This window comes from Melopsittacus undulatus, chromosome 1, assembly GCF_012275295.1.
Source record: "Melopsittacus undulatus isolate bMelUnd1 chromosome 1, bMelUnd1.mat.Z, whole genome shotgun sequence".
NCBI lineage: Eukaryota > Metazoa > Chordata > Aves > Psittaciformes > Psittaculidae > Melopsittacus > Melopsittacus undulatus.
The window spans coordinates 66,763,563-66,791,300 of record NC_047527.1 but is presented as its reverse complement, the minus strand read 5'-3'; the positions used below and the strand labels follow the sequence as shown (position 1 = coordinate 66,791,300).

General features: G+C 37.5%; 1 protein-coding gene across 1 annotated transcript in view; it reads right to left on the bottom strand.

Annotated features, from left to right (window-relative positions):
* The window catches only part of MOCOS (molybdenum cofactor sulfurase), a 214,441-nt gene that overhangs the window by 67,389 nt on the left and 119,314 nt on the right, over window positions 1–27,738 (bottom strand). The window contains exon 5 of the mRNA XM_005153576.3: window positions 23,252–23,328. Coding sequence (XP_005153633.2) covers window positions 23,252–23,328 — 77 coding nt within the window. The remainder of the gene's footprint in view (window positions 1–23,251; window positions 23,329–27,738) is intronic.

The following is a 27,738-nucleotide window of genomic DNA, read 5'->3' as shown; positions in this document are numbered from 1 at the left end:
GACTTGGCTAACCCATCAGGTCAAACCAAACAATTAATCAATCAAAAAAACCCCAACTTTCTTTCTGAGGCCTTGACAGTAGGAGTCTTGCCAAACATACTCATTATTCTCTTCCCTTTTTTCTTCTTTTATTAGAATGATGCTGTCAAGCTCAGTGTGCTATCTGCTAGAAAGTCTCAGATCCTTCTCTACCATAGCATATAACAAGAAGTGTTCGTAACAAGACAGTGTGTTGATTATTTCTGACTAAAAGTTGAACCTTGAAGGGTCATTTTGTTCAACAACCACAGTCCTTATTTTCTTCGGCAACCTACATAACTTTGAATCAGCTCATAACACACTTTCTTGTAACATATGATGAGCTCTGTCATGAAGGATTAATTCATTTTCCACATCTTATCCAGATTTTACTCTTTCCTCATTTCCACAGTTCTTTATGGATAATATTCACTTAACTTGGGTATGTGTGATTTGTTTGTAACTTTCTGTGAAGATATCCTGTAAGACATAAGTTAAACACATCTCTATACTGCTTTGCTACTTTAGCTTTTTGAATACACTGGTATTAGTTTCCTCCACAGATTTTGTCTTTTAATCTATACACAGAAAAGAGACAAAGGCATGTGTCAGAGACATCAGGCAGTTTAATGTCAGTTGCTTGTAAGCCAGGTTAGTCATTAATGTATTCGGAGCCTATTAAAACCATCAGGATCCTTTGCAGTTGTAAAGCTCTCTTGCAGCAAACAGAAATAACATCTTTCCATACCCTGTGTGCTGCTGAGATATGGATCCACCTTTTCAAGTCATTTTGAAATTTCCCTATGTGAACAGAATGCACCCCATCAGACTTTAGTTCTTTACTTTTTTGTAATCTGTTTTGCAGCAGGGATAGTATTTGACCCAGAGACAGGGGCATGATCAGCCTGCTTCACACAGCTGCTTGTTGAGCAGACATTTATTTAGAATTCTTCCTGTCAGAACAGAATGATCTATTAGTACTACAAAATGGCATGATGCCCAGAGACAGATTTCGAGAACTTCTGCTTTCATGAACAGGAAGACATTTTCAAGACTAATTTATGAAATGGAGAGCAAAATATGTCTTTAAAACCCCTTAACACAGCCATAAAAATATATTGCTTTCAAACACCTATGATGTTATTCAATTAATGGATTGCTATTGCTACTCTCATATTGCAAATTCTAATTTATATAACTTTCAGCCTCTTTTTTCTACCCTTAGTTTACCCTTTTCTTGTTCTCATGCTCCCCCTTTTATTAACCTCCAGCTTTTATACATTGTCAAAGGAAATCAGTAATGTTCTCTGGCAGTTACACTGAATTGTATTTTACATAATGTGCTCACTTTTCCCCTTAAAGGTAAGGGTCAGCTATTTGGAAATTAGAACAGTTTAAGGGCATGCCCATTTTTGTAAGAGCAATGAAATCAAATGTGTTAAAATTCTAAAATATGCCATTAATTAGTTTCAGGCAGAAATTTATCCATTATCATTACACAGAATTCTCACTCTTAGTTAATGACAGTTGGAAAACGGCATTCTGCTTCACTATAAACTATGATTGTGATATTTTCTAAATATCATACCAGGAAAAACGCTGAAGTATCCAGATCTCCTACTTAATAAAACCTCAAAGAAATGTTTGTTTCTAAGATATTCAAAAGTTTCATTTCCATGCAGTCAAAACTTTTGTGAATACTGAAAAGCAGGATGTATTAAGGAATACATTTAAAATACAATGAAATAAATACTAAGTACTCTATCTAGATGATCTGATAGTATAATTTAGAGTTTTTCATGCAAAATGTTATAGCAAACAGATTTCAGCAAGACAGATGTCCCCTTAGATAACTCTCCAGTGAAAATTATAACCAGTTTTAGTGCTTCCCTCCCTCCCTGTCCATTTGCTTATTCAAAAGATGGAGCAAATCAATGAGGAGAAAGCTGTTTTATCATTATTGTTACTATTATTTTATATTTAGAAACCATTATTTTAGGAAAAGGAGGATTAGAATGTGATACTTAATTGTTCCTTAGACATCTGCAATAGCATATCCACCCTTTTTGTTTAATTTTATATTTCAAGGAGATGTTCAGGTCATATAAAATTACTTCTCCAGAAATAACTGAAATTTGGCTTGGTTTTATATTATTTTTTGTCTTTTTTTTTTTTTAAATAACTCTTGTGTTTATTAAGGTGTCTACTCTTTCTTTATGTCTATGATAAATTCAACCAATTCTTGGAAAGAAAATTAGCAGCCCAAATAGAAAACCTGAGGCAAAAAGCCATCTGATAGTTGGTCCATACACATGCACTCCCACACAAAAACACATTAAATGTGGTCAATAAAATACCATCTGTCAAAACCATTTAATGTAAGTCCTAAAGAAAGACTAACCAGTAAAATTAAATTAAAAAAAAAAAAGTCTTATTAGTGGCTTTAGTGAAGAAAGACTCCTTCAAAAATCACTTTCTGGCTTGTGATTAACAGGAGAGCTGCCACAGTCCAGGGAGATTTTATATTTTCGGCAATATGAGTTTTTGTGTTGAGTTTCTCCTTCAGCCAGGCCCCCTTCTCTCCCTCTAGCTAAAACATTTTCATGTTTTTTCTGCTTGTTCTGTTCTTGTACTGGTGTTCTTCTCTAGACCTTTCATGAACCAGCAGTGGGGAGGCTACTTGGTTCTGTTGCGAATTCATGCTTCATGAACAATACCCACAGAATGACACTTTCTCTGAACTTGGCAAGGAGATATTGATTGCACAAATACATTAAAACCAGAGCTGGAGATCTCACAAATTAAGTTCAAATCCACTCATGTAACTAAGAATTGATTTCTTCTTGTAGTAGGGTCAGAAACTCTGAAGAGGTCCCTCCTTTGTCCCTTGGTCAACACCTGAAACCTAAGTGTGCCAGCAAAATGTATGTACATTCACTTTTTTCACCCGTTGAACATTTAAAAACATGCTTGAAGGATGGGCCATGCAGTATTATTTACCTTTACCTCATGCATTCCAAAGGCATTCTGGTAAATATCTATAAAATCAAGACTCTTTTTAGGAGCATCAGGGTTAAAAAAAAATAAATAATCTTTTCAAGTTATTTTCTATAAGCACAAAGACAAGAAATGTATTCTTGTTAACACAATAAAATTGAAGCCAATCATACTCAGAATTCTGAGGATGGGTGTTTGCTACTTAGGAAAGATACCACACAGTATAAGACTAAGAGAACAGTGGGAGAATTAGAATTTCTAGGCATAGTCTATAGTTTACCATAATTGGCTTGCCCCATAACTTTTAGAATGGGACTTCCTCCAAATAAAGATCACAGTCTTTCAAAAAACAAACCAAAGCCATATTGAATTGTCGTGGTTTAAACCAAGTCTGCACAGCTCATTCACTCACTCCCCCCCTCACTCCCCCAACTCCCGGAGAGTTAGGAAGGAGAATCCAAAGAATGTAGCCCCCATAGGTTGAGATAAGCACAGTTTAATAGCTATGGTATAACACAAATCACTACTGCTACTACTACTGCAAACAATAATGATAAAGCCAATAACAAGTGAAGAGAATACAACACCTCACCAGCCACCAACCTATAACTCACCCCACCCTGCCCGACCGAGCACCGACTGATACCTCCTCCATCCCCCAGACCTCCAGCCCTTCCGGGTCTCTCCCGGTTACATCCTGGGTATGACGTGCTATGGTATGGAATACCTCCTTGACTCGCCTGGGTCAGGTGTCCTGTCTCTCCTTCCTCCCGGCTTCCCCTCCTTCCCTGCAGAGCACGTGCTCAGAAAAGGCCTTGGACAAACCAAACATTTGAGCAGTAACTCAAAACATGCTTGCTATCAGCAACCGTTCTCAGCCCAAAAGTCAAAACGCAGCACTGCACCAGCTACCAAGAAGGAGAAAAATGACTGCTACTGCTCAAACCAGGACATGAGTTCTCATATAAAGTGTTATCAATCTAGAGAAAGCCATCAGTCAAATTTAACTTATAATTATTTTCTGCTGCATTCATAAAATATTTTAACGCACATACAATTACTCTAAATCCACTCAAAATGCAGGCCATTAATTCTCTAATTTATTTCCACAAGTTTGGATGTACTCCTTTACTGATTTTCCCTTAACTGTATTTCCTATTTATTTCATGGGCTTCATTCTTTCTTCATTGCTAAAGCTATGCATTTTTGTAAAGCAGAAACTTTCAGGTGGCAAGATGATTCATAGACTACTTGAAATGTTGTTTTTTAGATGTTTATCTTGGGAAGGAATAACAGGAATGATAAATCCAGAACTATTTCAGTAATTTCAGAATCTTCTAATTGATTGGTTTTGTTTAGCAATATGTGACCACACTGCCGCTGGGAGTGGGAAGTAACAGGGGACAATTCCTCTTAAAAAAAAAGGGTTTATCAGAAAATCTAAGTTCCAGTTTAGTTGTCCAAGAGATGAAATTAATACCAATGCATTGCAGAACTCATAAATTTTAATCCTCAGGGCTTGCTGTTACTTCTTGTTTTCTGCTTTCTGAATACAGGCAGCTTATGTTTTCAAGCTTTTCTCTGAAACAATGAACGAGAAAACAGCTTTTGACTGAGTCTTTAGTTACTCACATGACTAATGAAAATGTTAATTATTTCAGACTTGAGAAAAAAAATCTGAACTGCTGAGATCACTGAGCCTGCGCTCATTTTGAAAGCATTCTCAAATTGTTGGTCCATTACTTCAAACGCATCAATATAAACCTAGTAATTTCATAGCTTGTGCTTTATTAAACCCATAAACTAAGCTGAAGCAGAGAGGCACAAAAGAACTCCCAATAAACATACAAACCTAAACCGAGTTTCAGAATAATTTCTTTTGCACTGTCTGAGGAATCAAATGTGCCTTGTCAAACAGTTGGGAATTTGGCAGATGGAAACTCTGAGACATTAAAGGAAGGAGTAAAGGGACAACCTCACAACATGTAGCAGTTAACCAGACTTAACACAGGTGCTCTACAAGCACACTGTGAAACATGCGCTGCCCAGAAACACACATTTGCATAAGCTGCACATCAAATACAACCGTTTTGTTTAGCTGCAAAACAGTTCTTATATTCCTATTAACACAACTGTGATTCTGCATATTTATATCTATTCTGCAATATTAAAAAAGACTTTTAAACTAAAAACCCAACTCAAGAACAAACCACATGCACATACACAGTGGCTTCCACCTTGCAACAGTTTCACGAACCATGTCCTCGTTGGCTATGAGCACTTTTTACAGGAAGCCACAAATGCTGGCGTGATCTGGGATGGGATGGGTACTGGTCAGCAGCTCTGACCTGGCCCAGCTCACCCACATAACTTGGCACCACCAACCACTCTCCTGCAAAGAGGTTCCTAGGAGAGGAACCAATCTGACCTGGTGCTTGTGATACCTTTGTTTTATTCTCCCTGTCCCTGCTGGGACAGTTCACAGATTGAGGGCTGCAACTTTATTTTGGTGTTTGCGGAACAGCATAAGGTCTCTCAGACCAGAAGACTTGGATACTGAAAGCAGTTTTCTACATAAATATGACAATGGGACTGGAAGGAAGGAGGAGATTTCTGATTCTTCTCTGTATTAAAGTAAAAGGGAAGATATGTGACCATAAGCAAGTGCCCAAATACATTCATTAAACTCCTGTAAATTCTTCTGTGAATACTATGCAATACCTAATCAAAGCAGTTTTTTAAAATGTGGTACTGAAATCATAGTCATATTTCTCTTAACATGTAAAGCATTTACAAGACAGTTTCCAATTTCTGCCTCCAAAGAATACTGCTTTTAAGCCAAGAATATTTGAGGCAAATCTCTTCTTAACCTCACTAAAACAACTGCAGTGAATCAAACCGCAGTGAAATATTATGTCTTCCTACCCAGGCACATAGGTCCCACTGAATGCCATAGGAATTGGACATGCTCAAAGGTAGGCCATACCCAGCTTCTTCAGCTTGACTATGACCACAGCTGCACTGTGTATCTTGGGCAGGCATGAAAATCTCAAAGAGATTAAGGCTCTAATTTCCATGACTCACAGGTAAATCAGCTTCCTTATGCTTCTCCAAAGAATGCAAGTTCTTTAGCTTTCTGTTTTTTGTCTGCTCACTTGTGCGGATCACATCTGTTAAACTGTTTCTGAAGCCAAAAGCATTTAATGACGAAAATTAATATTCACAATTAATAAATATAAGAATACAGGTTTTCATTACAAAAAACAAAACAAAACAAAATCTCTTTTTATAAGGTGCTCAAATAAGGGTGGTAAAAGCCCTACTACATAAAATAAGAGAGCAGCAGTGGCGTTTCTCAGCAGCCAACTTGTACTGCAGCTGTATTCCACTGCAAAAGCTCATCTTGCTCAGCTCCAGTCCTCAGAAGCATCTCACCAGAAGAATATGTTGAAAAAAGGTGGACCAGAACCACCTTTTTCTGAAAGCCATTAGATCTGTATCAGGTAATATGATACTTTGCACTTCTAAAAGTAGTTGGAAGCATGATTTCCTATTCAAGATGGCATTATCTCTCATAATGTGACAGTGGATTTTGGTGGATCATGGGCTGTAAACTACCATTTTTTTCTAGTTAAAAATAAAGGTGTTCAGAAGAAATAGTGTTACAAAAGGAGAAAGAAGGGCTGAAGCTATATCCAGTGTCCCACAGACTCTATCTGAAGAAATGTTTTCTTGTGTTGACTAGAAAACAGAGGAGCAATGCTGAAAAGAGAATTTGAGCATTTATGAGGAAAAGATGAATGAGATTTTAAAAACTTATATTAAAGCTGCGCTATTTGTCAGGGTTTTGAAGAAATCCTGAGAATGAGAGCTTAGGGGCTTTGAGCAGCTTGTTATATACGTGTTCTGTCATCTCCCCTCACTCCCCCTGGATTTGTGAAGCAGCTTATATTTTGAAGCTAGCTTTCTTCACACAGTTTTGTCAGTCCTGGATACTTCATTCTTCTGCTTAGAAAGGTTTTATGGAAACACTGTTTGCAGGTATTCCACTCTTAAGAGTAAAAGAAACTTTCCAGAACTGCAAAAAAGATTAGCTCTGGTACATATTTTTGCCATAAATATTTTGCCAATATTTTTATACTTCTTTAATAAAAGAAGCAATTTAGCTCAATTAACTGAATTGTCTCAATACAAAATATGGATTTGAGTAAAAAAAGTTTGCAGGTACCTATGCTGAGATAAAGTACAGCTTTAAATTTCAGAGGATATTTTTATTATCTCTAGGCAGGTGACAGCTACTGGCAGGTATAAGAACTATCTTTCTTCTTTGACTCCAGCTTTCAGTCTGCTTTAACTTTTCTAAGCTTAATACCAGAGAAAGAGGCTTTGCATATGAAACGAATTATTAAACTCACATGAGATGCATCCATTTTGGAGAGAGAGATTGCATGAAAGAAAAATATGCTGTGATCTTTTCCTTCTTGTCATTTTCATATTAAAACAAATGTTGTTTCATTATTGGGAAGGGTTTGTCCAAGGTCATTCAATTGTTCAGCACTTACAAGCTGGCAGCCCATCACAGGCAGAAGCGGCACATACATAGAATCATTACTGATGCTGGCAGTCTCCACCCCTGCTAATGCTACTTGTTCTGCTAGCCAGTCCCTGGCTTTTTGTAGGCGAATGCAATTATTCTTTGAGCTGTGCCTCAGATCTGCAGTCGAAGGGAGCTGTCTGATGCTACACCACAACTAAGTACCAAATGGTGTCATGCCTATTACAGAACATGCAAGTTAACAACTACTGTTTAATTGGGCTTAAATTCTCCCATTTAAGGCATAACATGAATGCCAAGCCATGTGCTGGGCTTCTCTGAAGGAAAGTAACTCGCCTCCTCCCACTTGTGAAATGGATGAAGGACTGGCTTCTGGATGCTTTGGTAGCCCCCAAAGAGGGGACCCTCTTGGACAGCGCTGATCCCATCTTCAGGATACAGGTGAATGACTCAATTACTCAGATTCTGCTGCTACCATAAGGCAGAACTACACCAGCTACAGGATTCCCTGGCTCTGGAGCCCAGCAGAAAATTTCCTCTGCTCTGCAAACACTGATTTTTTTTTCCCTGCTGGTTTTTTTTTTTATTACTATATTTGGAAATTTGTAGTTGTAGCTGAAATTATTGAAACATGGCACTATGCAATTGACAACTGGATTTATTAACATGAAACCAGGTATTTGAGTTTTCAGCCAAAAACTTTAAATGACTTTAAAATATGAAAATTTTAAGGATAAAAAAAAGAATGACATTTAAAAGACACATTACATTGACTATCATTTTAACCTCATCGGTCAAAATATGTATTGGTATGTTCAAAAGCATCAGAAGAAAACAAGTGTTTTATAAGCTGCAAAGCCCTAAAAAAGTTTTGCCCAGACTTTTAGTCAGCCTCGCCTCAGACCTTGAAAAGGTGGTAAATGACTGTGGAAACCATTTTCACACACATGAAGGACAAGGAGCTGATCAGGAGTAATCAGCATGGATTTACAAAGAGGAAATAATGCTTAAACAACCTCATAGTTTATTCAATGAAGTAACATGATTTATGTCACTCCTATCTAACCTCCCATAAACCTCAACAGATTCAACCCAGGCATCTCAGATTATACCCATTCCCTTTTAAGGACACAGATAAAGCAAGTGAGAAGAGCAGACAGAAGCTACCACTATCTCAGCTTTACTCTCTCATCTGGGGGCAAGTAAGACCTGCAGCGACTTAGAGAGCACTTCTGACTGGTCACTAGAGATGAGGAAGTTGGGAAGGAAGTTCATAGCAGCACTTTTGTCAGACATAGGCACATATCATCCTTCTCTACTTCTGTTTCTCCTTATTTTCTGTATCAGCATGTCACGTCACACTGCCTTTGGGGTAGAAAGAAAGTATTGATGATATCCATCTTTCTGTTTTCTTTCCCTTGTCCTCCCAGGCCTCATTTCCCTTTTGAATATGAGCCCAGGAGAAGTTTATAAAACATGGTCCTAATTCTCTTCTGGCATGAATGTAAGCCACAAAAAATGAAAAGGTAGTCAAAGATTGTTAACAGGGGAGAATGGGGAGCAGTCTCTAAGTGTCTCCTCCACCCCATGTTGTAAAGCAGATATGGGTGTTTTCTTTAAATCTCAAAGCATTAACACTGCTTCATAGCCATTCTGCCAGTTTCATTAATTGCACTTCTATTCCAATCATTTCATAAGCAGACTGTACTTCTAATCTGGCTATTTATCCTAATGTTTGATGTTTCTGACTCACATAAATACATTATGTTTGAATGCAGAGAAGGACTTTGCATGACAAATTTGAGATTTCTGCTGGAAATATTTGACTGAAATTTATTTTTGCTATCCGTGGGGAATAAGCCTCTACATTATTTGATTGTTATTCACATTTTGGTAATCGCATTATGAACCTCTATTAAGAAATGAAATGGCAATGTGCCTTTTTCTCCTCTAAGAGCAAATGTCTCCCTCCCCCTCCCAAAAGCACAGACCTTGAAAAAGCATTAGAAAATTAAAAAGCTAACAGAAATAAAATTATGCATCTACATTTGAATATTCATTAAAACATGACATTGCTTAGTCACTGCTTGCCATTTAGGTGATGCACAGTTCTTAGGCAAGCTTAATGTGACAATGGGAATTCAGTCTTTTTACAGGATGGGTGTAAACTTCAGCAGTTAGATTCCTAATGGTGTTCAGCTGTCCTAATTGCATTAATATTGTTAGGCCATAAACCACATTACATCAGTTGATGATCTGACTTTATGTTGTAAATAAGACCACAGAGAAATAGTAACAGATTTCATTTCTGAGCTTTATTCAGATCCATCATTCTATCCAGCATCTGCTTTACCTATAATGTTTTATACTAAACACCACATGCCTGAGTTGTCTTCTGGAGTTATTTGCCCTTGGCATTGTTTGCCCTTTGTTTCTATATTGTTATACTCTTCTCTCCCAAAGACTTCCTCTAGCAGTTCCTGCACTCGCAGAAAATTTACCGCACTTTATCTCATTCTGTATAGCTATTATCAACCATCATAAACACAAGAAAAGATGACATAAAAATATCTTTGGGCTACTAAACCCCATGAATCAAATTCATCTCTTGTTTCACCTCCCAGATTGCACTGATCTGTTAATTGTGTCCCCCAATGCTTTTAGGTTTTTATGAGCATCAAATCACAGCAAGTTTTTTTTTTTTCTCTGGAATCTGTTGGAAAAAAAAACCAAAAAAGGCAACTAAACAAAAAATGCTGCCTCTACTCATACCCTTTTTAACATCAGTTTTCTAATCTGAATATCTGACGTATTTCCTGCCCCCTGACCATTTGGAAGTACTTGAGAATCTCCTTTGCTTTGTTATACCATTCCAAAACTCCCTCTGATCATGTTTCCACCAACTAACTAGCAGGAAACCCCTGTTTTCTGTACTTGGAAAAGATATGAACACAAAGTTATGATGGAAATAGAAATCCAGAGTAACGCATAGCATTGCACCCCAAATACAGCTGCTCTGCTGAACCAGTTGTGCCTGTGCTCAGAGTGCAAAGAGGAGGGTATTGAACTGCACAACCCCATGGGCACCTTTCCCAGCTGTGATTTGCATTATCATTACACGATGGATGTGCAGAGGTATCTAGATTGTTTAGTTGATAATTCTTGAAAAAGGTAAAAATTCTTTCTATATTTGTTATCAATGTAAAGTCCACTAGTCATGTAGTGCATATTAGTGCTAGAGGTAGATAAGTGGATTAATAATTTAATGGAAGTGATTAACAGAAACATGTCAACCCATTGAAATGGGTAATTATTATCTCTGCGTTATGTTTCTTGCAATTAAACTAGCACAATCCAAACATCCAAATGTATTACACACATCAAGAAAAAGATATTCTGGAATCTGAACTTCATTGTTTTCCATAATAATTGGATGAATACAGCAGTTTGCCTGAATCAACAGTGCATGTTGGCTAGCTCAAGGCCGCTTCATTGATCTATTGCACACATGGTAAATAAGTCAGTACAACAACAGCTTGCAGCCTCCAAATCTTTTTACAATCCTTTTATTGTTTTTGTTCATATTGAATGAAGTGGCACAGGAACAATTGGATTGTCCTCAAAGTTTCTTTTTCCCTTCCCATTCTACCCCTCTCCCCCTCTTTCTTGAACACTGGTTTAATTCCCCTGATGACTTGCTTATAAGAATAGCAAAGGCCTCATGGAACAGCAGGAGCAGGCATCACCATGGGAATGCTTTAAACATGGCAAACACTGCAAACCCAAACATATTTGGGAAAGCACACATTTTGTGTTCTGCTAAGCAGGGTTTAAAATCCATACAAACATCCTTTTTTCTTTTTTCTTTTTTTTTCCCTTTTTTTTACTGTTTGATAAGCACAGACATGTCCCCAAAGGATGCCATTGATTATTTTTGTCCCTGTTCACGTAAGCAGTCTTTTGTGCTGCTGCTTATTACTGATCACCCTCCAATTCTGTGGGCACACTCTTGTGATGAGATAATCAGGACTGCATTACATATTTTGGGTTATAACAAACAACTGATTTGCAGGGTGGCACTTGAGTATTTTCCACTTAAGTCTCCAGATAGTCCATGAAGCTTCTGTCCTCACTCATATCTTCTTAATGTAAAATTATGGGAGATTGTATGTCTCAAATACCTTTGGACCTGACTCATGTTTTTTAGATTGTATTGATATGAAATTCAGTCCTCTGTTTAGCAGCTTCTGTCAGGCTACACAACATGCTGCCTCTAGAAGTGGCTATAAGCCAGTAGTGGCAAACTCATAGCCCTAACAAGCGTTGTGAATTCAAGCATTCAGCCACAGCATTTAATAATTTTTATTCAGGGAAGCAGATGAAATTTAGGGTAGTAGGCTGGGTATGTACAACAACTACTCAGCCTCTAGGCAGCTACTCTGGCCAAGATTTGAGGTGGATGTCTGGAAACAGAAATCTTTTTATCACTTAATCAGTGATGATGGCAAATTAGATGATCTTGCAAACCACAGCCTAAGTGAAACCTGAGATTCATGTCCCTCTAGAAGATCATCTTATTTAAGTCAAAATAAAAAATAAAAAGATATTCTCATGCCAAATCAATAGAAACACTGGAGAAGACAGAAATTACAAGAAAAATTCGGTGATACTTGTTCTAAATGAAATGAGGTTGAAAACACCTCCATGAACAGACACGATCCTCATTTCAAAAAAGCAACACAACAACAAAATTCCCACTAATGTGAAGAAAAGGGGAAAAGTAAAAGTAAGAGATTAAAATAGGTGCATGGAAGCACTCAGAAAAGGCACTGGCCTGTTGCTTTCAAGTTACTCACACAACATAATTTTGGTATACTTTAATAGCTTACTCAAACTGGGATCAGGCTCTCTACTAGTTAGAAGCTGGGTTTCACTGCTTAACATGCAGTCACAAGAAAGAAAATAAACTACTGCTGTGATTATGGGATCTATATTGAATCAGAAACCTTTCAAAACAGACATCTTCCTCTATCCCCACACAGGCTCAAACACGATACAACTATGAGCATCCAAACTGCCCTGTCATCTGCTCACTCATCTAGAATCTGTTTGCTCTAATTTTTTTTTTATTTTTTTTTAATACAGCATGGATAGAAAATCACATCACTCTAAAGTGTTGCCCAAATTTATGAAAAAATATTTATACAAATAAAACCAGCTCAATAATTCTGATCTCAGCCTGGCCTTTTAATTTCTGGGATTAAGTTCTTTTATGGCGTGAACTCCTAAACGCGTTCAAGGAGTGAAACTAGTGCAATTGTTAAGGGTCAGTACTTTAAAAATATTTCTCAAATCCACCTATAAATGGTAGCTTTTCAGACAGTGTCTCCCTGATCTTGGCTAAAGATTTAGGGGCAGATGATATCAACTCTTGTACCTCCACTAACATCAATAAACTATAACAGTTTTTATCTGGTGAGGATTTCCCACAGTATCATGAATACTGGTTGCCTTGCACAGTGCTGTAATTCTTTAGGTCATCAGAAAAGGGGTGTAATATGATGCCATATCAGAAATGCAGCACTTTATTTTACACAGACTTGGAATTACCTGAAATACAGAATTGTGCCAGTAGACACTCAGAAGCAAACGAATTTTTATTCCTTAAAGGTTTTGTCTGTATGGTTATGGTATCAAAATCCTTCTAACACAGAAGGTTTACACCAGCTCTTGTGACAACAGTTCAACCTAGTTTGTCTAGTGAAATGACTACATACAACTTGCAGGCTTTATGCCAACATCATTCTACTGTAAAAAATTCACATAGTTAAGATGAGAAAATTTGTGTTGACAACCTCATCCCTCTAAATCTCTGAGATTTCTACTACTAATGATAAAATTCATTAAAATTAGAAATCTGCTCATTCAATCCTTACATTTTAAGGGAGCATCAATTGTTTTTCATGGACTGGATAACTCGAGAAGTTTATATTACATCGCTGTATCCTCAATTTATAAAGCTAAATGTGTCTTTCACTGAACTACTATCTTACAGCAGAATTTTTCTTGCTCAGCACCATTTTTTGTTGATACTTATGAGAATGTCATTGACACTACTCTAATACTTATAAAATAAATTGATTTTTATGGCTGCCTTAAAAACTTATGAAGTGTTCAGTAGGAACGTAGCCAAAGTTTGAGCTGATTTGGAAGTTTATTCTTCAAAGGAGAAACTAGGCAGAAATTTTAGTGTCCTGGGATTTCAGTTAATAATGTGAATAAAATACAAAAAGTAGCAATTCTTGGTCAGAACAGAAATTAAATGGAAATTTTAGCATCACCTCAAGATAACACACTCGTGCTAAGAGAAAATAAGCAACAACCAGGTTAAACCAATCAATTTCAAGCCTTTGTATTAAATTCAGTGCAGTTAAGAACAGTTTGTAGGATGCTTTAACAAAATACTTATAAGCCCTTTCAAACAAATGGATAAGAAGAAAAAAGGAAGGAGAAAGAAGAGAAAAAAAAGGAGGAGCAAATGAAAAACTTATAAAAATATTTTTCCAGCTGCCATGGAACTGAAACATCTGCATTTAAAGCAGCTCACAAGTGGAGATCCTTTGTCCAGTGTAATCTTCTTTTCATGGAAATCGGTATATGGATGAAAACTGGGGAGTAGAGGGTGTGATATGAGCAAGCAGATGTGTGGATCTTAGACCTGGAGTTTGGCTAAGGTGCACACATAGACCTGAAAGCATAACAGACCTGAAATGACCACTGAAAATGCATATAAACCCATAGTGATACAAAATTAATACCTTTAGGAACGCAGCATATGAAGTGACCAAAATTGATTCCGTGAAGAGTTACTTCAGAGAATAGTGACATTTTAGTTAAATAAAGTTGATCTGAAAAATTTCACTGCTTTAGCAGGACTCTTATAAGGGGGACTCATTTAAAATGATTCAACTGCCCCTGAAAAACAAGCATAGGAAGCCAGGTGCTTTTAAAAAAGTATTTTAACAGTAACAATTGTGAGAAAATATGCCCATTCCAACTAGGTGGATGAGATGCTTCCTAGTGTCTTGGATCCACAGGTTACCTGAAAATGCAAAGCCCCATTTTAAAATACTTAATGACCTTTCGTTGGGGGATGTAATCATCTGTATTCTTTCAGTTCTGATTTTCTACTTTCAGAAGGCTATGGCCACCACAAGGTATGTGGATGCCTCCAGGGAGGGCAGTGAAGCTGGACCAGAGAAGAGGCAGGGCTGTTGGGTGGACTTCCAGGGCTCATCCTGGGCTTCAGCCGAAGGGGGCCTTCCTGGCACTTCCATCTGTGCAAGCACCAGCCATTTGTTCATTCTACCACTTATCAACTCCAAGTGTTTAAACCACAACTAGAGCAGCTAGTGTACAAGTGTTGAAACCGTGTCTACAACAGCTCTATTGTGAGCCATTAAAAACTCAGCAAAGGTGACAGCTGCAGCAGATGTTTACCTAAAAACAAACTGCAAGTATAGAGCAAGCATTAGATGTGAAACCAGCCACTGTAGGCAGAAAAGCTCTTCTGAATATAGCCTTTATTTCTTTCCATTCTATATTGACTAAATCAAAGTTAGTGGAGACTAATTATGATTAATACATAGAATCATAGGATCAACTAGGTTGGAAATGACCTTTGAGATCATAAAGTCCAGCCATGATTTGAAATTAGTCCTGTTCAACTACAGTGGATCATAAACTCGTTTATTTGTTCCTTTTCTGATATGCAGATCTCCACCAAAATTAGTGCAGTAGATCAACAGGAAGTAACCTCAGGGAGACAATAGGAAAAATGCATTTTGCCTTCATTAATTTTGTGTCTGTTGATATACTACATAATGTTTCTTCTCAAATAACAGATTTGATGCTCCAGGACATCCAAAAGCCTAAAAGTACTCACTTCTGCATTAGCAGGTCTCCCTTCAGAGGTGTAAAGAATGGCATTGTAGGATCCAAGGAAGAGAATGCTAGTTATCATTTTGCCAGTAGATGTCTCTGCTAAACACACTGAAAGGAACATAGTTTGAAACATCAGCAAAATGCAGGTGGCAGTTTGCATCCTTCAGCTGAAGAGCAGGGTTAAAACCAACTAGGTCATTAGTAATTTCTGAAGACTATTCTTACATAGTCACAATAAAAATGGGGTTTACTTAAAACTCAGTGACTCCCAAGTTAATTAAATATTAATTGTCTCCTGATATTATCTCACTAAGTAAGAAGAATTCACAAAAGGTTAAGCTTATGTATTAATATTCTCGACAGAAGTTATGAATGTAGAGTCTTGGGGGAAAAATATTTTTACCATTTAAATTCTACTCTATGTGAAAGCAAGAAGTCTAATCCTATATCCAACAGAGAACTTTTTCTACTTAATATTTCTCCTCAAACAAAAAAAACAGTATGTGGAAGAATAAATTTTCATTTTAGGATGAAATACTGGAGTGCATGGTAGAATAATTATGCCCCTGATGGATAAAATTCCAAGGTTCTTATATTTTCTTTACATCTATATGTTATTTGGCAATGGTCTTATTTGCAAAAGCCCAGCTTCTAAGCAAAGAAACTAATATTAGATTCTCATAATTGGTACTTGCCATTAACATACAGCATGATTTTCTGATTAATAATGAAAAAAAGATCTCAAAAGGCACAGATCAGCTGGAAAAGCATCTGCTTAAAATACACACACGTAATTAGGAGAGGACGTCAAACAGACTTGATTACATATTTCATGGGTATGTGTCAAAGAGTGTAAAGCATTTGACTTAACCCCAGGGTGACTTCAAGAGGATTTACTCTATCTAGTGCTTGTGATTAGCACTGTATAATCTGGATGTGCTGAACAAGTAGAGTTTTACACAATATGCAAATTTCCTTTCGCTTTAATTTAGCCTTTTTGGATTTAGCATAAAATCTCCGTGTTGCATGAAGGGCTGAAACAGCTGGATCCAGTTAGCTACGAAATTAAAAATGTTGGAAATGAAATAAGGCAATTTTTGCCACGGTAGCCAGCATGCACTAGAATGGGACCCTGGGATCTGCAGAAGGATGTCTGCACACCGATAATGCCAGCCAGACCTTCTTCCGCAACTGCCATAATGCTGCTCCCTGGTTTTCCTGCATATAACTAAATTTATTTCACTGCCCTATCAAGGTTCATTTTCCAGGTGCATATTGGTAAGAAAATTGTTCGTGCATCATCCGAGGAAATTAATATACACACAGTAACATTTTATTTCTTTGTTAGTATATCAAGATATGGCAAAATTAATTAGAAATATATTACCCTGTTTGGAACCTACTGGAATTAGTTTATTTATAACTTTATTTTCCATTTCCCTTTCAGTTCTGTTTTTCAGCTGGGTCTATACAGAGACAATTCTTGAGTTCTTTTTATACAGGTCTTAAGAATACAACTGAACCAGATTATTTTTTTCCCCCATTTTAAAAGGGTATTCAAAGTATAACAAGGACCCTAACCTAAATCAATCGATTTTGGTATAAAAAGTTTTTGGAAGTCCTGCAACCAAGAATAGAAGCCCTCACTTTTTTTCTCCTTTGAAAACTACAGTCCCATAGGACTTTATATCTGTCACTTAGCAGTTATGACAACCTTGCACTGAAAATGACCATTCTTCAGATCCTAACTATATTTGATACAGAAAATTATTTAGAGAGAAAGGTACTGCAGTCAGATAATGCTTCTTCTCCAAGATATCCTTTGGCCATGTGCTGGCAATGATGGATCAGTGTGTAGGAACCAGGGGATTTGAGTTCCATTACTCGTGACTGCTGTTAATATTCCTCTAGCCTTTATTGAAGACTTGGTTTTACACCCATTCTTTCTTGATGCAGGCTATTTATTGAAAGTGACAAATTTAACAATGCTATCTCAGGCAGAACTGGGAACAAATTCTGTATCTACAGTAAAAAAGGTAGGCCTCATCCATTAATTCAGACTTGCCTTCTAAATACATTGTATGTGTCTGGCTGTACTTTCAGACAGTTACGCAAGACTGCCTCATCTACTTTCTCATTTTGTAATACTTATTCCTTAATTGTTTTAATTTCATCTACAGCCATTAGCAAATGTGGATTCAGTTGAGCATGTCTGTCCTAAGAAATTAACCACAGTTCCAACAACCTTCTTTTGATGCAAAAGAACCAACTGAGCTTTCTTTATAATCCGCTTTAACCAGCCATCTGAAAATGAAAATGATCACAGACTCATGAAGTCAGCTGTACATACACACTCTCTCTATAAGACATCTTTTTGACTGTTTTACCATAACAGGGACATGCTCATCCTTTAGACAGAAGTTTTTTTGACTTTGCAAGATATTTTTTTCTGTTGTGAGACTGTGACCCTTTCCTTCAGGGAAAGTAACAGCCACCTGAATAAACTTGGATTTCAAGCATCAGAAATTACTCATAGAGAAATGGCTAGGTAAGGGTTCCACAAATATAAAACCTGGTGCTGAACCCTTGTGCTCCTCAGGGTTCTTCCATTGCATTCCCTGTTCTGTTTTACTGGTTTATTTCAACCGCAAGAGATGTAGAACCTGCCCTGCCCAATACAAGTCACAGATCTAAGGAAAGGTAAAAAACCTAAAACATCATTTCCACCTCAACTAATCTGACAGTTCAGCTTTCTATTCCCAAAGGGATCATTAGCAGGAAAGTTATTTAAAAGTAATTTCCTGTACCGCACTAAGCCAATCATTTAAGCTGCTTTAATGGACAATGAAAAGAACTGGTATTGCTGACTGTAATTCCTCCTGTCCTAAATTTCCAAAAAATGTCACAGGGATCAACATGGTGAAGTACTGTCTGTTCCATTGACTGCAGTGGGAATCTAAACGGTCATTCAGGTGCAGGTGCTGACAGCAACATAAGGTAAATCCCACATACAAGTTAAATGTAGATCTGGAAATACATTTAGTCATCTAACTCCCTGCTTCCCTGAAGATTAGCATCTATATGATTTACTAAAAGTAAAGTAAATTTTGTGGCTGAGGCAAGAAACTCAAGTCTCCCAAGTCCTCATCTAGCTCCCTGGCCATTAGTTTGCTTTTTGTGGAACCATTCGTAAGAGTGGCCATGCAGACACAATCCTCCCAGTGAAACGCAATTTCTTGTTGCAAACATTAAAGCGAACAAGTGCAGGTAATTACTCTGTAGAGGTTCTGATTCATCAGTCAGTCTGGGCTTAGTTTCCAGAAACCATCTGATGCAAGACAGAAATGATATCTTTCTTATATTATCCCATGTTCAGTAAGGTACACAGAATCATAAGCAATAGAGATTGTTCATATTAGTTAAACCCTGTTCAGTGGATGATCTGAATAGGAATGAGGATCCACAGTTCAAGTCAGGGATAGATAGCATTTATATACAATGTAATAGAAACCATATGCTGATTGCTTAGTCATGTGCTGTACTATTGTAAGAAAAAAGACAATCTCCTTGGTTAGGAATATAACAATTTATTTTGAACTAAATAAATAGAGTAGATATAGAAATAGATTAATCACTGCAGTTTACTAAATGTTCTTCCATCTTGCTTTCTTGGCTGGGTGCTACTGTATACCACTCCTGACTTCAGTAATGGGAAGAGCTGGCCAGGACTTTTTGTATTTGTTTTATCACCACCCACTATCTCAAAGAACCTGAACAACAAACAACATGGGAAAACTAGCTTATTAACAACTGAGTTTGATTTATAGCTAAACCCAGCTCAATGGGGACATCCACATCCTTATGCTACCAATCCGCATTGGGAAAAAAAGGATTAGCAGAGATAGAAAACAGAGAAGAATGTGCAACTAATGATCCTATTCCTGTCTTAAAGTCTGTATTCGGGAATGAGAAGTGTAGGAGTGCATCTTGCCACTCTTCAGGATCCAGACTAATTGTTCTTTTAAATTCAATGGCTCTTCAGCATTTCTGCTGGCTTTAGTAAAGTTAACACTGAGACCCACAACACAATATAACTGAGAATGCTAGCACATTCAGCAGATATCAGATTCCCCATGCAAATGCTGTTCTTGCTATTTAAGAAGGATGGAAGGGGAAAGGCAGGCACAGGCCACACTAACTGGCATACAAAGTACTCTCCTGCTGCCAACAGGGTGAGGTTAAGCCTTCCTTGTTGAAAAAATTAGATCAGTGACTCCATCATCTTTTCATGTGGAAACACATAAGGCACCTCAATGCAGAACCGTCTCAGGTTTCTCCTTGCAGTCTTTAATATTTGGGATCTTCAATGTACACAGCCCTGCCAAAGGAGTTCTCAATAGCTGCAGACCTCAAGAGCTCAGCTGCCACTGGATGAGTGAAAAGCCTGTCAGTGTTGGTCACTGACACTCCCTGCCATTTCTTGCCTTGGAAAGCTATATGCAACAGCACCTGTGGGGATTCCCCAGTTATTAGCTGCCCCAGCCTCCTCTTTCCAGAAATCTCTCAAGCATGAAAGGAGTTTGCTCCAAATTTCTCCCCTGTAATAATGGATGCCATCAAATGCCTTCACGATAGAAGTGTTGCTATTTTGTCTCAACACAGAACAATTATCTCTTGCCAAGAGTATATAATCTGTCAACAGTGCTCCACTTTTTCTTCATCAGTTCAGGTTTTAATAAAGGCATTTTACCCTTCTTTTAGATCCCAAGAAGCATATTTTTCTCTCTATCTGTATTATGCAAAAACTCCCAAGATATTTATGTGCAGTACTACCTTCTCTGTGTTATCTCTACAGGTCTGAGGAATGACTAATATTTTTGGTCCTTTTCAAGGCCTCTTCACAGATTAGGCAGTTTGTGAATACAATCCATATCAACATTAGCAAACACATACTAAAAAAAACCCCAAACTTATAAACAGTTGGGTTTTTTTCCCCAGAAAATAACCTTATATTCAGATTAAACTCTGCAAAGACAGCCTTGCCAGATTTCTTCTGGCAACTCACTTTTTCAAAGCTCTTCAAATCGTGCTCTAGCTGTTCTTCTCTGCTTTCAAGTGTACAAATGATGCCTACTTTGCATTAGTCAAGTCACAAAAGAAAGACGAAAACCTGGACTGACATAACATGCTAGCAGCAAGAGCTGTTAGCAGTAAACAAAGAACTTTCTTTCTAGTTTGCTCTCTAAGCCAAGTTCATCTTGAGACAGAAATTTAGAAAGAGAAACAGTCACCTCACTATCCATGAAAGGAGAGGAAAGATTTTTGGGTTTTGACATACTAATAATGTCATTATCTGGGCATCAGAATAATTTTGGATTTTAAGCTCTTACATACTACCTTTGCATTTAGAAATCAACCTATTCTTTCTAATGCCAGAATTTTAAATGCCTTCTCTTTTGTGTATCCATATTTTCCTGTTTAGAGTATGTATGCAGCATCTTCTCCCTAGTTAATTCATCAAACCTTTTTCTGAGGAATAAAACCCAAAACAACAACCCATAACTCTCCTGCAAGTACATTTAGAGAAGGTGTTAATTATGAGCAGTTAGGTGAGGATATTAGTGCAAATTGCCCAGCTTTCTTTTACATTAATGTTCATCTTGTGGCAAACAGCTGGCATAAAGAAAGTAAAATTTTCACCAATGATTCATTCTCTCTTTCAAATCAAGGGAAGAATATCCCCCAAAAAAAGAAGAAATTCATAAATGTCAGCTAAAATGGAGCATCTACTTCCAACATACCTATATATCACAAGCCAGAACACATCTATTAATGTCATCGTTAATATTATGATTTTTAAAAGAAAAAATACAAATCCATTAAAATTAGGAATGAAAGCAGCACCAAGGATGAAAGCAGTAAAATTCACAAACATCACACCCACGGTCCAAGTTTAGTTGACATGCCCAGACAGTGGCGGAATGAAATCACAAACTCCACACAGGAGAAGAAATCCCAGTAATCCCTGCCAATCTGACTGAAGAGGAAATTCTTTTCTGTCCCTAAACTGGATGACTTGTATAACCCTAAGAGTTTAAACACAACACACATGAGAATCTGTGCAATACCACTAAATGCAGGCTGCCCCACATGCCATCCCTGGCTATAACCAGTCTTTGATGCACTGGAGGATAGTAAAAATTATTATAGGGCAAAACAGAAGCCAGAAGTCCCAAAGACCAAGTTAAAAGTCAAAGTTAGCCTCACCATTTAGCATCCCACACTTTGGGATGCTTTGGCTTTTGTATGATCCAATTGCCTTTCTGAAAGCTAACACAACCTTTACTCTCCAACAACCAACCAAGCACCCAGTGAATTTAAAAACAACTTTCAATTCATCATCTTTAGTAGACCTAGTCTGCATTTTAAACTTTTTTTAATACATATCATATATTCTTGTGAAGTGAATTAATGTTTCCTGAACAGACATTATTATTAAAGTACTCCCTGTAACATAATTGTATATTATGTACCTTTTGTAAAACTGATGAAAATTTACTGAGAAAAATACATACCAGCTAAGATTAAGTTTAAAAATCACATAGATGGACGACCCCTGAAAATGGCTTAAATACACATATCCTGATGTAACTCTGTCATTAAATATGTATTGCTGTTTAATGAAAGTTGAGACAGATCACAAATTTAGTCAGATTATATCACTCAGAAACAGATCTCTTTCACAAAACTGCCTAACACTGAATCTCTGATTCACCTTCCACTAGTGGTGTCCCTTCCCATCTTCAATAATTATACTGGTACAACCCCACTACAGTGCATCCCAAAAGACCTTCAGCAGTGCTTTTATTACACAGAAGGATACAATTAATAACAACAATACTTTGTTTATTTTGTTTGTTTCTATTCCAGGCTGTTTCTAACCTAGAATGAGAATCATTATTTGTGTTGGGGGAGTGCAAAGCAAGTACTCCAGGACCTACAGCAAAGTGAGATTTGGGAGTGGTTCACCCCTGACAGAGCATTTTGCCACTGAAAACTAACAGTGCTTAAAGTGGCTTAAACCAAATGTGCAGTCCTTCTGGATTATGAAGTATTTCTACAACATGCAACAGCTTTGTTGCATACACATAATTGCCAATAATTTCTGTTCAAAAAGAACAGAGAACCTTTGGCAGAAATTAAATAATCTGTAAAACTCCATTATTCTCAATGGTGTGAAGGGGAGAAAAGGATGGTGAGAGAAAATGGCAGTTACAAAGCACTGAATATCTTATCACATTGGTCGTGCCGGGCACTGATATATTAAATAGGAATACAAGTTGAAGAGCTAAATGTTTGGAAAAGTAAACAAACTGCTCCATGTTAATGGCTTCAGAGATACACAGTGGAAGCCACTCAGCTGCTTTCTACTGTTACTTTGCTATTGCATCTTTGTGAGTGTGAGGCAGAAGAGATGAGTTCAATATACTCAAGTCTTGTGTGTGCATTTGTGGAGAAAAGTCTGCATACTTTTTTTTTCTTCCAAACTATGCTGGAATAATCCGATACATAAGACCTGAGTAAAACAATTACACTGAGGTCTATTCTTCACTGGTGAACATGGAAAGTAGATCTAGAAAGGAAAATAAAGCTACAGCCATAGGAAATACGATCAGTCTTGTGTCCTGAGTACAAATCTGGAACTTCACTCTTCAGTATTAAGTTATGTTAACTAACCTGTGAGTTTTTCCAGTACATCAAATCCATGTTTCAGAGCAATGATATCAAGAAAAGAGACTGTGCCGTCTTCAAACCTAAAGAATGGAATAAATGAGCACAGTAAACAATCATGCAGCTACAGTACAGACTTTAAATCTATTTTGAGTGTTATTTTGTATTCAAAAAATCTAACTCGCAGAGTAGGAACTCTTCACTCAGGGATTCATCTTCCAGTCTTGTAGTGTCCTGTGAAGCAAAATTATATTCTTCAAAGTTATAGAGGTTCACATGAACAGTTGCTTGCACAAAGAAAGTTATATTCTCCCTTGCATGGGCTACTTGTGGGGTTTGGATTTTTAAAGTAATGGGTAACAGTTATGTCTTACAAGCTAATGTCACAAGGTCCTTCTGACAATGTTGGGAATAGCTGAGGAGACAAGCAAAGACACTGTGTTTGCCCCTCAACTCCAAAGTGATTACATCTACTACAGTTGAGTTAGAAGGCAAGAGAAACCTTCCTTACCTGGAGCAAAGAGAATGATTACTAGCAAATCTCCTTGCATGTGCTCCTTCCTGAAATTAAAAATAACTGACCTATAACAAGAGCACTGCACAAAGGTGGGAGAAAAGTGCACCCCTACTAATATCTTTTAAAGGAGACACCAAATGGAAATTAAAATGGTGGATTTGATGAACTTCTGCAGCCATTCCCTCAGTTCAGAAGGAAAAAGTGCAGCTCCAAGGAGGGAATGTATTCAGGAAGTGGTGCCCAAGAGACTTTCAAGGGGGTAGAAGGGACACTTACTTAGGCTTTATGTGCACTGCAATGCACAAGAGGTTCTAAGGTGTGATAATTCAGCTTGCTTCACCACAAAGTGGAATGCAGAACGATGCTTACAAATTTTAAAGTCAAAAGTGTACAGGCTTAACCATGGGTCACAGAAAGCCTCTTTAAGAAGGAGGGAGCTCTCACCGAAACTGTAACAGTTAATTCTGGACAAGAATCCAGTAGCAACAGCCCAAGATCTCATGGTTAAAGTTTAAAATTAAAATCTGACCATGAGAATGAGACTTCCCAGGGACATGGTGTTCCTTGGATCTGTCTCAGAAAGGTCTGATGATGTCTGCGTTGAAAAATGAGAGGACAGCATTGAGCATAAAAGAGGCACTCTTGGGCAAAAATACTTTACATGCACACATAATAGAGAAGAAAATAAGAGATTACTTTTTCTTTCTGGATGTATAATTTTTCATAATGTGCGGAAAAAGTTTTTGGTGCCACAATTAAGTATGCATTGTAAAAGGCCCAAAGGTTAAAAATGTCAGACTTCAAATGCTTTGTGTTTAGTAAAATAAACCTCAGTAGAATTTTATAATAGGTCTCACTTCTGCCATGATTTTTCTTACTTATCTTCTCTTTCATTTTTCTATAGCTATCAAATAATTTAAACACTGCAAGTGATACTGTCAGGTGAAGGACAGAAGTTTCCAAAAATATTTAGTAAAGTTCCACACAAAAGAATAATGTGAGAATATTGCGTATATATATTGGTAATATGTTCAGCTGGGATGAAATAAGAGAGATAAAAGCAGCAAATAATTATAAACTAGGGGATAAGTGGGAAGAGGTGGACTACTACAAGGATGAATAGCCCAAAAAAGAACACTCATGTTCAAGTATTTCAATACAACATAGGCCACAGAATCCTTCTCAGGAATATCTACATCTTGCCTAGTAATAATCAATATCAAAGCCTATTGCTTCTGAGCTTTAGGGAAGAAACGTCAATGGTTGTCAATAATGAAATTTAAAATGTCCATCTGTGATTTGAAAAAGACCTAACGCCAGGAATCTTTTCACAGAGACCTGTGGACCAGTATCTGAGGGAACCAATACTCTAAGAGCCAGAAAAGTTGGGGGAGAGGGAGGAAGAAGAGATAAAGCAGAGGCTAACAGTGGTTTTGGAACTAAATGCAGAAAAGCATTAAAAATCTGCACTGTCTGCAGAAAATAGTGGTCCCACACAGCTGCCAAGGAGAGATTACAGAAAGGATCTGTGAGGGTGAATTGACCTGCCCTGCTCCATTACTGGCAATTGAGAGCAAAGCAAATAAGACAATGGCAACTAAAGACCAGAGCAGAGACATTGGCACTGGGCCTATCAGGAAGATTGCACAACCTCAACAACCTTATCACATTATCAAAACAGAAAAGCACTTGAAAAGGTAAAACAGGTGCCAGTCTAGATCTGCAAAGGCCTCTGAAACTTACCTATATTAAAACAGAAATGTAAACTTGATTTCTGTTGATTAGATGTGATTATTAACTAAGCAGACAACTGCAGTACATCAATTGCTAAGCAATAGAAGAGATGCATGAACCCTGTTACTGTTGTAAGATCTTAAAGATTTTTATGGAAATAGTCCAGAGCTTAGGAATCTCCATTCAGAAAAAAAAGAAAGAAAACAAAGTTGTGGGCTTTTGGTCAATCATTGTGCTTCAGAACAGCACAATTGTTGTGCCACTATATGCCATATCCTGCATTGCTTTGTCAGACACCTGTTATTTATTATTTCTGTATCACAAAAAAATTTCCTGCTGGGAGCTCCATTGCAAGAACTAGAAGCCATGAAAGAATTGAAACTAACGATAAAAATATCTGCTCAAAGATATGGGCAATTCTCTCTTTTTACAATTTAGATATGGACTATTTTGCAACATTCCTCTCTTTGATTTTGTATGTTTATATGACACCCTCTATTTCTACATTACCAGCTTTGTATTTCTGATAAAGAAAGCACTAATATTTAGTTATACCTATAATACGCATATTTATGCTATTTCCAGTTTTCCTGGGTTCAGCAGCAGCAGTCATTTTTCTCCTTCTTAGTAGCTGCTGCAGTGCTATGTTTTTGACTTTCAGCCTGGGAACAGTGCTGATAACATCAATGTTTTCAGTTGCTGCTCAGTGATGTTTACTCTGACCAAGGACTTTCTGAGTCCCATGCTCTGCCAGGGAGGAGGGGAAGCTGGGAGGAAGCAGAGACAGGACACCTGACCCAAATTAGCCAAAGAGGTATTCCATACCACAGCACATCATGCCCACTATATAAACTGGGGACAGTTACCTGGAAGGGCTAGATCACTGCTCGGGTCAGGCTGGGTATTGGCTGGTGGGTGGTGAGTGGTTGTATTCCCTTCTCTTGTTATTTCCCTTATCATTATTATTATTGGTGGTAGCAGGAGTGGTTTGTGTTATACTTTAGCTACTGGACTGTTCTTATCTTAGCCTGTGAGAGTTACATTTTTTCTATTCTCCTCCCCATCCCTCCGGGAGCGAGGGAAGGAAGGGGGGAGAGTGACCAAGCGGCTGCATGGTTCTGCGTTGCGACTAGGCTTTGAAACAAGGGGGGCATAAAATCACAAAATGGAAGATTTAAACCTTTAGAATTAGTTTTAAGCAATGCTAAATTTGATGGCTTTGTAACAGTAGCAATGGAAAATTACTGAGGTGCAAGATACATAGGAAAAAAAAAAGTACAGCTAGAGAACATACTGAGAATTCTTGTACAAGATAAATTGTTATAGTTGACATAGTTTTAAGAAAAACAGTCTAGAAGAACAGGACACAGGGATAAGGAGTATCTGGGAATGGCAGATGTCCAGGATGGGCTACAGTTAAACTAACTGATAGGAGGATAGGAGGATTATTATGTCTTTGGTGCTAATGAACCAATTAAACTGGTATAAGCATCTACTGTGCATGCTTCAAAGGCTGCCAGAAGTGATGAAGATTGTTGGAAGATGTAAACGACCCTCAGAGACCACCACCACAATTCTGTACGCATGCAGGGAACTTTCTGGAAAATAACGTAATCCATACGTAGCCTTGTGAATATGTATGTATGCCCATGGACTATATAAGGTTGGCTTGTGTAGCAATGGGGAGACACATGTTAGAAGGAGCTATCACCTATGTCTCCTGGCACCGCAAGAAAGAATACCTGCTTGTCAACTTGAAAACTTTGTTGGCAAGTTTCTTCCTGGAGTTTTCTCTGAATCAGCTTAAACCATGACAATAGCGCACTTGATTCTCACATATATTCTTCAGATTTACTGAACACCTGATGTGCAATTTTATGTAAATTTTACAGGAAAAATATATAAATTCTGATGTTTAGCAAATTAAGCATTACGTGCTATAGCAATTTTGCTTAGTACCATGGCAAAACTTGTAATGCTATGAAGAGTAGCTATTAATCTCTTGGGACACAAAGAGCTCTCTCACAGAATGTTTATTTCTATTTAAGATTGAGAGGAAACATGCAACTTGCACTGCAAAAAAATTTACTTCAATGGCTACTTTTCTGTTAGATGCAATTGATGCTTCAAATAAATTGTTTCCCCACTTGATGTCAGTTTCAGTGTTAGAATAATCAATTTAGGATGCAGTTCATTTGAATGCTGGTCTAGAAGCCATTTCCTGAAGTAATAAAGGTTTGGC